Here is a 12,684-nt window from a genome sequence, read left to right as displayed (position 1 = left end):
AAATAAATTGTTTTAGTTTTAATAATTAAATTTATTGGAATTAAAAACACAATACATGTAGGTTCTAATGATTCTTACCAACATTGTGCTTTTATTTTTGGTAATCAGCTTCTTAAATTATAAACACTTAATCCTAAGAGATTAATAGTAATTTATTTATTTTTAACATGCTTTCGCGATTCTTTGGAGTTTTTAATCAGTTTATCACTTTATTTACATCGTGTAATTTTCGTATACCTACACGTCTTTGGTATTTAAAAAAATACCTACTTAACTATCACATTTTTTTGTAACAATGCATTATGTACAAAATCACTTGGTTTTGGACGAAAGTCCTTTATGCCAGATGCAACATTGTAAAAAATCCCTATCATTTTAAATTCATCACTTTAAAAATAATCAACAATCCTTAATACTATGGAATAAATCGAGCGTCTTTTTCTTTGGTCAAACAGTAAATGAGAATCACGTCTGTCCGTTCCACTCTCCTTCCATTCTCCACACCGAGAAGGCATAGCTAAGCTTGTCCTGTGCTAAGTACTTGCCGTGTTCACCGCCGGAGTCCGTTGATTCGCTCGGCGCGCACTCGTTATTCGACAAAATCTGGTAAAGAAACTCGATATATTGAGTCGCTAACTGAAGAGTTTGTATCTTAGACAACTTGTCGCTTGGCAACGAAGGTATGATCTGCCGTAAACTCGCGAAGGCTTCGTTAAGACTCTGCGTCCGCTGCCGTTCTCTCACGTTAGCCATCATGCGTTGTATCTGCATTTCCTGGAACGACTGTGCTTTTTTTCTTGACGATTTCGAGGAACGCCTCTTCGATCTCCGTTGCTCGTCACTTCCGTCGCTGCGTTCTTCAGTGGAAGCTCTGTATTCCCCATTTTCATTCGGTTCGTAGAACGTCCGTACGGTGTCTTGCGAGTTAGAATCGTCGAAGTAAAATGTTTTTTGCCTCTGCCGCTCCTGGCCGTATTCTGATTCATACGGATGATATTGAGGCTGGTATTCTCGTTCGTCACTGTCAAATATAACATTGGACGGCCACTGTTGTTGTGTCGGTCTTTCAGTGCCATTGCTGAGGTCCATGAGGTGTGTAGGGGAGGAGGGAGCAAAGCCCTGCTCTGCGGACTGCCTTTTGATTTCCATAGGAGGGTAGCTATAAAAGTTCTCGTCGTCGGGGTACTCAGAGTCCTTCTCTCGCTTTATAGGCACTGTTCTGTAGTCACAGTGTTCGTAATTCATATTTCGCGGGTCGGTGTAATCGTGCAACATGGGTGCGCGGTGCAAGCGGGTGCAACTGACTGACTCCTGGGGCCAGGCGTCCCTTCATTGACAAGACACAAAAAATAACCATTTAACCATTTCCATCGCGCCTCCCTCCACTCGCTCCGCCTCCCGGTTGGCGAGAGCGAGACGGGGATAGCCGATCGTCGTATTCGTCGTTTGTTTATCTTGTCCATCATCTTCGGAGCGTATTTAACGCGTATATAGAGGTATGTGTACGGTCGCCATTCTGATCGCATCGGTAATGGCGCATCCTGTATAGGGTACCCTGTTGTGACGATAGGAATCTTTTTTTAATGGTAAAATTTTCATGTTTTTGAACGTAATTTTACGTAGGTATGTAGTTAATTTATTCATCATTTTTGTACTTACGCAAATTGAATAAGACCAATGTATGATGACAGGATTTATCTAAGCACCTACCTTTTTAGATTATTTTTTGGTAGGTAGCTACCTACATAACCATCTATAAAAGATTTGAAATGACATTCAATTCCATTGCTTTGATATACATATAAAGTTGCTTCTAAAATAGGTACCTATGCATAATGATAATTATGTCTCTAATAATAGTAATACATACCTAATAGGATTGGATAGATAGTACAGAAATTCAAAGTGACCATTAACCAATAAAATATATACTTATTACCTCTCGTGTTAAATGATGGTCCGTATGGCAGTTTCGTCAAGTCTCTTGGTTACCTAGGCTTAATTTTAGAAATATGTATCTTCCGTATTTTTACACACCTTTATTTAGCTTTACCGCGTATATTTATATATCTGCTTCAAATATTGTACCTTTGAGTCATTCCCGGTGTCCGATTTAGCTAAAATTTGGCATATGTACCTACCTATTTATTCCCATATTTCCGATGACATTGCAATAATATGCAAACATGGAGCTGATCTGACCATGCAGTCGGAAGGTAGCCAAAGGAACTCTTCGATGGGAAAACATAGATTCAATTCATTTGAAATAGACACGCAAAGGAGATAAAGTACAGTCGGCAACAAAAGTGTGTATCAAAAAATATTTTTACAGAACATTGGTATATATGGGTTACTTTGTATGTCACATGCAAAACTTGCATGGTGCAGCCACCGCGCACCGCGCGCACTGGCCGGTGATAAAATGCCCTTTTCGCTCGTATTTTGTTTTCTCTGACGAATTTTGCTCTTAGTCTTGAGAAAGTCCCTTTCGTCGTGTTTTAATTTATAGCTACTCGTTACGAATTTCCTATTTTTCGCACTTGTATCGTAATGTACTATTGACGGTTACTTGTTGTTACTTAAATGTTACACTTCTAAATAAATTATCGAGCGACACTAAATAAAATGAACTGTCGTCATAAGAGAATATCGGCGCGAGGAGTACAAGCTGTCGGATATTGGCAACCTATTCAGCTTACATAATTTACTAAATAAAGCGAGATGTTCCGTTACCACTCAAAAGCACCTACGCAAAATAACGAACACCACCCTCCAGCCGCCGTCATCCGAGCGAGTCTGCCTTCGGCGCCACCCAAGCTCCTTCTAATCTCAAATCATTTTACTCGACTTTAATCTCGCCACTAGCATATTTAGACCTCCACATTCGTAACTATTATTCGCAATCGGATGTCAGTCTTATACTAGTCACCCTAAACTAAGTAATCTTTATGAAACGGCGCGAGAGTTTTTTGCTTGTCTCGTCCTGCCTCGCACCGCAGCTCCTGAACTAAAAATACCCGTGACGTAATCGGACCACGGCGGTGATCCCACGCCGCAGCCTGCTCTTTGTTACAACTCGTTATAAATATTTAATTTATTTATCTCACGCTCTATAACACCGATGGCATCTGGGTAACGTTAAAGTTTAAAGTACCCTACGTGTACTTTGATGTTAACATTTTTCATGATTAGTAAATTTAATAAACATATGTTAAAGTGAAAGGTAGTCCAAGATGCGCAACGGATGCATTATATTAGGTAGGTACCCATCGTACCAACTACCTATCCGATTGAAGCCTGTTGGTACCTAATAGTACCCAATAGCCAATCACATAGGTATACAGTTGCCCCTACCGTGCAGATAATTATATCGGTAGGTACCTAGTTACTTTGTTTATTTCTAGTTATTTGGTGTCTACAAGTAGGTATTATGTGAGCCATATTTGCAAAGTTTAGTTTTATGTGTAGGTACCTACATAGTTAAAATTAATCTTTTATTTATTTATTTAATAATTTGATTTCTGCAACAAGGCTCATATGTCAAATACCTTATAGACTAACATACGACATATCCATTTTATAAAATTAAAACTGCTGCGGCTGCTCTTATGTCGGATTCGGAAGTTTGCCCCGGAACCTCCGAAACAAGTCACCCTTCGCACACCCTTTTTTTCAAACTGTTTCTATGGTTAGGTACTTACCATGAAAAAACTACAAGTTTTCACCACACACCTGAAATAGTTACCATAAACAAAAACCTATAATATTTTTACATAGCTTGGGTACGGTGGCAGCAGTCGTCTCCATATAGTTTTCTAAATTGTATTGAGATGACAACTGTTACCGTAAGCTACTTACTTTAACTAACAATCCTGCCTTTCTGCCCATGTATTCTACTAATATTTCGAAACGAAAACTCATTATAGTTATTGTCGAAAACAGTAGAGCATTTCATGATCTATGCATTCAGTTACGAAGATAAATAAAGATTAAAACCGCACGAAAATAAGTTTGAACGTCGGTTTAACACAAGGTAAATCAAAGCAACGGATTTAGGCCGAAGTTAAAAAGTCAACTCATGATAGGTTAACCCTCGTCATATAATATTAGGAGCTGTTTCACTGTATTTAGGGATTCTCACCACACCATAACGCGGGTGGATTATTAATATCTTCTATTCATATTCAGTTTTGAAATTTTTTATTTAATCGTATATGGCATTGTACAGTTTTGTAATATACTCGTAGGTAAATAAATGTGTACATTCTTATAAATTAATTTAAATTTAAAATAGAACAAGGCACCTCTAGGTATTACATTCATATTCTTGTACCCTTTAAGCGTTTTAAATTGTTTGATCCAATATCGGGTGACGGATACGACCATAAAGAAGTAAAAAAAGAAAAAGCGTCTTTTAGGTCTGATTTTTCAAATATCAGTTAAAGTTAACTGTCAGATAAATATGACACTCTCTTTTCCTTCTTGCATGTGAAAGAAAGGGGCGTCCTATATCTGACAGATAACTTTATCTGGTATTTGGAAAATCAGACCTTACTCGTACATTTATTTATTGTATAAATATTTATTGATCAAACGATAAACTTAAACACCCTTAAAGCAAAAAAAGACTTGATGCCGCATATAGGGCACTCTATCTCTAGCAGTTGTCTGATTTCGCCAAGGGTCATCCTACATCCGATATCGAATCGGGCAATGTGAAAACGCTCGATCTTAAGAACTATATAATAAGAGTACAGACTACACAAATTCCACTCGTAAGATAAAACAATTACAATTCCCGTTACAAGCTAGGTTTTTCTGTTTTAAAAAAATTGCCTACGGCGGGTTTACATATTTACTGCTATTACATATCGTCGGGTGACAAGCAAAACTCACTAATTATCACCACAGGTTCATAGCCATAATGAAGCATATTGCTACTAAAATAAGGTTGATTTTTGTTTAATTATTTTTTAATACCTTATAAGTGAATTTTGCTTGTCACGGCATTATTTAACTACCTATTTATACAATTATAATGTTAAAGTAGGTAAAAATGTCCGGCTTAAGACAGTTATTTCGAATAATTGCAATAATTTTCACTAATTTCCGAAGTAACGTTGCTGAAAAAATATTGCATTGGCATAACGCACTCTTGCCTATGAAGTATAACGCAGGTGCGTTTTATTGGCGCGCGGAAGGCCCATTGTGTCTCCTTGTCCAATGAGGCTCAAGAGTTTTAAAGGAGGGACTGCAAACAGTCGCCATATCTGATCTAAACTGCAATAGGATTCGAATGGAGACAGGGCCTGGTGTTATATTTTAGAATGTATACTTCGTCTGGTGAAGAATGTTGAAAAAATATAGCTAGGTTTTGCATATGCTCACAAGATTACAAGATTGTATTATTTTGATTTTTATTCTTTCGTTTAATTCACAAAAACAAAACAGATAAGCCCGTAGTCTACAGTCTCAACTACCAAAGGACTATTGAGCAAAGCAAATTATGTGATATGAGAAATTAGTGGCTCAGTAATTCGGTTAATTATAGTACATTATTATAGGGGCCGGGAAAAGAAGGGTTGCATGCCAAGTAGATATATATATATATATATAAAGGGATAGGGAAGGGATACGCGGCCGGTGCTAGGGCGACAACACAAATTATTATATAAGTATTAGAATTAAATGGGATAGCTATTAAATTAATACAAGTTGAATAGGTAAGTCCACCTTGTCCGGCGTTAGTTCTTTACAATGTATGTTCATCTACTACATATTAGAGAATTTGGACCACGTAAATGCCTGTTACTGCTGTTGACTGTATCTACTTATAGGTATCTATTAGTTTCAAACAGGGAGTATGCATGATGTTATATTTTCACTGTAAGTAGTATAAAACCACTAAACCTCCGTATTTGTTTTTGTGGAAGCTTCTTTTATATTAATCTATAGAAACTTTCTGAGTATTCAATGACTCATTTGCCAGATGTCGTCCTTGTATTTCCCAAAGGATGCAAACTATCGAAGCTGTGTCTTTAAAACACCGCACCACTCACCGTTATCTCGCTTTTTAAGTCTTTCGTTCTCACACATTTTGTCTATACACCTACTTGTCGACACACTTAGCAAACAGGAAATTATGCCGACAAATTAAACAAAAATATTTATAGAAATTTTATAGAATTAAATTAAATAGAAATTAAATCGATTGTTAATCATAAACGTATATTTTGTTTAGTATCGCCGTTCGGTCGGCTTTGTTAAATTTATATAATATTATGTAAGTATGTTACTTTTTAGGAGTTTGGTATTTGTAATATGGACATTATTGCCTGATCACCTAATTTCCTTTCCTTTCTTCAATGATTTACGACCTATTAAGTGTTAGACTAGTAAAAAAAATATTTATCTTCCTCGCCAAAGCGGTTCTTTGCCACGGCTCATGGGAGACTGGGTCCCGCTTGAAAACTAATCACAAGAATTGGCGTAGGCATTCGTTTTTATGAAAGCGAGTGCCAACTGACCTTACAACCCAGACTACCAGAGGGGAAACAGGCCTTGTTGGGATTAGCCCAGTTTCCTCACGATGTTTTTCTTTTACCAAAAATATTTGACCTTCTTTACTAGCATTGATTAATTAAATTCCAAATAACCAATTGGTACGAATCGGGATTTGAACCAGCGACCTCTTACCGCTAGGCTAACAACGCTATGATAATATGCTTGTAATTAATTATGAATACCTACATATGAACGAAAACATAATACTTGTCCGGTCTGTCGTGACACTCGTGACTTTACTTTGTTACCTCTGTTTCCGACGTTTCGACGTAGCCTGCGTAGCCAACATGCCAATCGTTAACGTTCCGTAGCGAACGAAACGCAACTGTCACGGTCGCACTAATGCGACAAACAGAGAGATGTCTAATGTACAGAGCGTTAACGATTGGCATGTTGGCTACGCGGGCAGAGGTTACACTCACTGTGGTCGCGGATAACGATAGACCCGGTTTGGTGGTTATTAGGATGTGATCAAAACGCGAGAGTTTTTAATATTATAATTATTTATTGCACCAATAAATAAAATAAGACCTTGAAAATGTTCTTCATCTTCATCGTCGTTGAAAATTTCTCTAAAATGTTTCTCTAGGTAGGTACCTATTGCGTGAAAATTTATTCAAGTATTCATCTTACCTAAGTACATATTCATCTTTATGCAAGTCTTAGTAATAATGTACTTAGATAAAAAACCGGACAAATGCGAGTCGGACTCGCCCACCGAGGGTTTCATACTTTTTAGTATGTATTTGTTGTTATAGCGGCAACAGAAATACATCATCTGTGAAAAATTCAACTGACAGACGGACAGACGGACGGACGGACGGACAGCGGAGTCTTAGTAATTTTACCCCGGACCCCGTTTTACCCTTTGAGTACGGAATCCTAAAAACTGGAAGTAACAACGACACTGTTGCGTCACGCGTGCGTGCACTGCACTGCTGCGGGAACCTGGGAATTCCTTAATATTATAACATTATATAAACCATAGCGCAACGATTCATTCATAAATGTGAATTAGTAACTTAAACATACCTACATACATATAATCACGCCTATTTCCCGGAGGGGTAGGCAGAGACCACGGGATTTCCACTTGCTACGATCCTGACATACCTCTTTCGCTTCCCTAATAAGGGCTCCTCTACACGATGGCCCAGCGCAGGCCAGTCCAAGGGACGCATTTACGCGTTAGAGGGAGTAGGTTATATTGCTATCTCATTCCACCGCATAGCTGCGTCCCTTAGACTGGCTTACGCTGGGCCATCATGTAGAGGAGCCCTAACAGTTAGTAAGTTTTCAGTTCGTTAGTAACTTAAACATAATAATTATTGCCATTTACCTAATGTAATGCCTACTTCTAACACTTCCGTTCGGAGATCAGACGCTCTACACTCAAAGAAATGTTTGCATAACCTACCTGCTCGTATCATTAATTATTTGTTTTACAAGGGGGCAAAGTTGTTGTTTAATTTTTAGTGCTAATATTGATACCTGCAGTGGCAGCATTGTTCCATTTTTATCACTTGTCACTATGCCAGTCACATACTTGTTAGAACGTGACAGGTATGGTGACAAATGATAGAGCTGACCATCTTAGCCGTGCTGGCCTGAGCAAGTGAAAGAATCTAACATTGAACTACGAGCGTAGCAAGTGGTTTGAAAAGTGGAATCATGAGCGATACGAGGGTTTCAAGGCACGAGGGTTAAACAAACTTTGCCATCGAGTGAAACACAAAAATATTCACCGGGTGGAACCAACGCGAAATGGACGCTATTAAATATTTTTAATTAAAAATCATCACTTAAAAGTAAATTCCACCAACCAACACGAGGAAACAGCTCAAAATATGTATTACATTGCTTTGCCACTCTTGTGGATAAAATGCAACTGTGTCATCAATTTTTGAAAAATAAAGATAGCCTTTACGAACTTGCGTGATGAAAAATCGTCGCTTAAATTCCCCGACCACGCACTTGACACATTGCCAATGTTATCTGTATATGCTAAGAGATTCTATAAAGTAATAAATACTGAAATATTCTTGAAAAAAATCATTAAGTGCACTTAGGGCGTTTAGTACCTGCTCTTCAGTGTAATTAGAAAGTAATGTTGTAACGCTTTTTAACACTAATCTCTCGAGATTAGGGAAAGCACGTTACGACGAGTTCGGATGACGCGTTGTCATGTCATCCCCTACTCGAGTGTACAGATGTTTGAACTGTGGGTTTAACGCCTTAGTTTATTTGGTTAAGCGTTTTACGACATTGTGGTTACCTATTGAAGTTTTTGTGCTGAAAGTGACACCTGCTTTAGATAAAATATTTACGATCACTTACACACTCGCGGCGTCTATTTAAGGTGCGTTAAATTTTGACCCTCCTAGAAAACTAAGAAGCTAAAACTTAGGAAAACTTATGAAAACTTGTATTCATTAGGGGCAATAAGACCTTAAACAACGTCACGATAAATTAGCGATATCCATGTCTAAAGCAGCTAATAATACTTATTGGATTATAGGTAGGTATGCAGTTAGATAGGAAATGTTATGGTAGAGCTTTTCATTTGGAACGTCATCAATAGCGATTTTTTCCTGCCTACAGCTGTAAGCACTAAATTATGTTCAGGTTTAGAGCATAAAATCCGACTATTACAATAAATTATAAATAGCAACCTAAGCACATTTTTCTAAGTTCGAATATGTCTTCCCTGTTCCCGAATTTCCCGATAGACAAAATATAAGCAACATACGAAATCCGATAATGTGGTACAGTTCAAAATTACGCAATTTATTCATGTACTATTAATTATTATATGTTATATTATTAATTTTAGTTTACCTAAGTATCTATATTCGAAGTTATATTATGAAACTAGCTGTTGCCGCTGGCCTTAGTATCCATGTATCTACAGTCAACCTAGAATAAGGCATGATGACATAATAAAAACATGCAGCTATATAAATAATACGATATATCAGTTAAATGTCTCGTTGATGGATGCTGTTGGTGCCGTATTAAGGCCAGGCTGATGAAACTGCCATAACATAACATTATTAGTCAATATGCGTATCTGGCTGTACAGAATTGAGACGAGTAATGTATAAACAAAAGCAGCACATTAGGCAACATCTGGCTTTCGGCCTTGCTGTATTTACTTTAACTGGTCATTGTAAGCGACAAACGGAACCAAAACGGAAATCATTAAAGGACGTAATTATAGTTATTTTAGTGGAACGCCAAAGACGGTCCAGCGCCTTTTCCCACGTCTGCTCGCCACATCTGCGCGCCGTATGCCAAAAATGACCGGCGATGACCATTGTTTTCGATAATAAAAACAAAGATTAGATTCTAAACAGCATCGTAATAAAGTCTTGGAATTGTCGGAGCCATAAAACATCTGCAAGCGTAGTGCAGCTGCGTAGGGCATCACACGTGTGGCTGATGGCTAATCTATCGGCTAGGCTAAGTTACCTGCTTGCTGATAAAAACCATTGTTCTAGCGGGATTGGGATTGCACACCTGAACTTTGAATCGAATCAAATCCTTGGAAATGATAGCGGTATACATTAGGTCTTAGTCCAAGAAGGCTTACCACACAACGTGGTGACCGTCACGTGCTGCTGGTTTTAGAAGACATCATTTCTTTTCATTTATTTGTATTAAACATGGTACAATGGTTCTTATACTATTGTTATTAGGTACCTAACACATGATTTAGTAGCATGCAAATGTATACCTTAAACTTGAAGGCATATAACACATCAAACAATAGTACATTACTATACAAGTGCGAAAAACAGGAAATTCGCAACGAGTGGCGATAAATTAAAACACGACCGAAGAGAGTGTTTTAAATGACACGAGTTGCGAATTACCTTTTCCGCCTTTTCGAACGTACCTATATTGTACAATGTTTTACAGTACATATGGACCTTTAAATTTTCGACCTACGCATGTATAGTGCTAGTTACCACACTAGGGGGGTAAAGTAGCACCATATGTAGGTACTGTAAAAATACATTACACCGGCTGTACTGGCTTTGTTTTGTTTTGTTGATGTTTTGAATTGGTCTTTTGATAGCTTGTCACAACGCGTAAGAGGTTTTGCCTGTTTTTCCTTTTCGTACACTTGTAACTTGAATATACTCGCATTTAAGGTACCTATAGAAAGTAGATATAGATAGGTACAATATAAGTATATTACTCGTAAAAATAACTAACTGTATCTACCGCCTCCGTTAGTTCAAAGATTATTAAAACAAGTTTGTTGGCAGTTTAAATAAAAACACTGCAACGGAAATTTGCACTTCACAACTTTTTTCGTAATCGGAGACTTCTGTCAAATTCCTAAACTGTATTTTTACGAAATTGCTATCTTTATGTTTATTCTATCCATAATATCCATATATCGGTCAGTCTAAAAATCCCACATAGGTAATATATATCCACCCGTGTCAGACAAGTACACATTAAACCGTAACTTTGATTAATACCTACCTAATAATAATAATTCAGCTTATATACGTCCCACTGCTGGGCACAGGCCTCCTCTCATGTGCGAGAGGGCTCGGGCTATAGTCCCCACGCTAGCCCAATGCGGGTTGGGGACTTCACATACACCTTTGAATTTCTTCGCAGATTTATGCAGGTTTCATCACGATGTTTTCCTTCACCGAAATGCTAGTGGTAAATATCAAATGATATTTCGTACATAAGTTCCGAAAAACTCATTGGTACGAGCCAGGATTTGAACCCGCGACCTCCGGATTAAAAGTCGGACATCATCATATCCACTCGGCCACCACCGCTTACATTACAATACATACGGGTAAATTGTAAATAAGGCCTGCCTGCGCAGCCAATCGTTAACGCTCCTTAGCGTAGTCATCTCTCTCTATCACTCTTCTATATTAGTGTGACAGTTACAGTTTCGTTCACTACGGAGCGTCAACGATTGGCATGTTTGCTATGCGGGCTGCTCCGTAACGGATTTGCCAAATTCAAAACTCAATTCATGATTGTATCGAAGCCGGCTGAATCAAGATTTGTTTTTCTATAATTTATAGAAAATTTGATTAAAAATTATAATTTATTAGTAAATTCATCATCGTCCATTTCTTCCCGCTCCTGTCGTAAGTATTGTTGTATGGGGGTCCAAGCAGGAGGAGTCAAGTGTAAACAGCGGTGTAGTCAGTTAAATAATGAACATTTATTGAAATGTATCGTCGTCTTATATACTATTCCTAAACCTACGAAAAAATAGAAAGATAGGTATCTTAGAACTACAGAATCTAATCTACCCTTTTACGTAAATCGCACCTCTCTAGAGTGCGATGGCATATCTTCTATCCCGCTCACAATCGCCGGTTGCATGAAGTGGGTATTAGAAAATACAGCAATTCAGGACTACCGCAGAGAATGTCGCTTGCGAGAGTAGCACGCCCTGTCTTCCATCTCGCTCCAACCGCTGCATAAATACGTGCGCGCCGCCTGCGCGCGCCTCAGTTGCGTCCGGCCGTCGATGCGAGCGCATGTCCCATAGCACTCCCTCTCAAGCGAAGCGAATACGTTTCGTGACTCTGCCCGATCTCGTCACATACGTCTGAGTGTTTGGGCTAGATGCAGGAGTCTGGCTGTCGCTTGTGACGTCTTCATTGTAGATGTAGGCTGGCTTCAGACGCTCTATAGTGACGACAGTAGTTCGTTGTGGCATTTGTATCTTGAAATACTTGTCGTAGCGTTTGAGGACTTCGAACGGGCCATCATATGGTGGTGTGAGCGGGGGTCGCACGGTGTCATTACGCACGAATACGTGAGTGCACGACGCAAGGTCCTTATGCACGAAAGGTCTCCATTGCGTGGCGTGCGTCCGGGTTACAGGAACAAGTGATGACATTATCTCTGACAAACGTCGTACAAACTCTGCATCTTCAATCGTCGACTTTGTAGGTACGAAGAAATCAGCTGGCATGCGTAGTGGGGATCCATACGTCATCAATGCAGGACTTAGGTTGTTATCGCTGCGTAATGCGGCTCGTAATCCAAATAAAACTGTAGGCAGCTCTTCGGACCATCTTGAACTTTCGCCCCTTGCCATAAGAGCGGCTTTCAAAGTGCGGT

The 12,684-nt window shown here is 38.7% G+C and overlaps 1 protein-coding gene across 1 annotated transcript; it reads right to left on the bottom strand.

Annotated features, from left to right (window-relative positions):
• Nucleotides 1-7: 7 nt before the first annotated feature.
• LOC133526702 (neurogenic differentiation factor 1-like) lies at nucleotides 8-1,638 on the bottom strand. Its single transcript, XM_061863416.1, has one exon. It carries the CDS (start codon nucleotides 1,273-1,275, stop codon nucleotides 466-468), a length of 810 nt encoding a protein of 269 aa, XP_061719400.1. The 5' UTR covers nucleotides 1,276-1,638; the 3' UTR covers nucleotides 8-465.
• Nucleotides 1,639-12,684: the final 11,046 nt, after the last annotated feature.

Source organism: Cydia pomonella, chromosome 16 (assembly GCF_033807575.1).
Source record: "Cydia pomonella isolate Wapato2018A chromosome 16, ilCydPomo1, whole genome shotgun sequence".
Classification (NCBI taxonomy): Eukaryota; Metazoa; Arthropoda; class Insecta; order Lepidoptera; family Tortricidae; genus Cydia; species Cydia pomonella.
The sequence above is the reverse complement of the archived record's forward strand: the minus strand, read 5'-3'. Positions and strand labels throughout refer to the sequence as shown.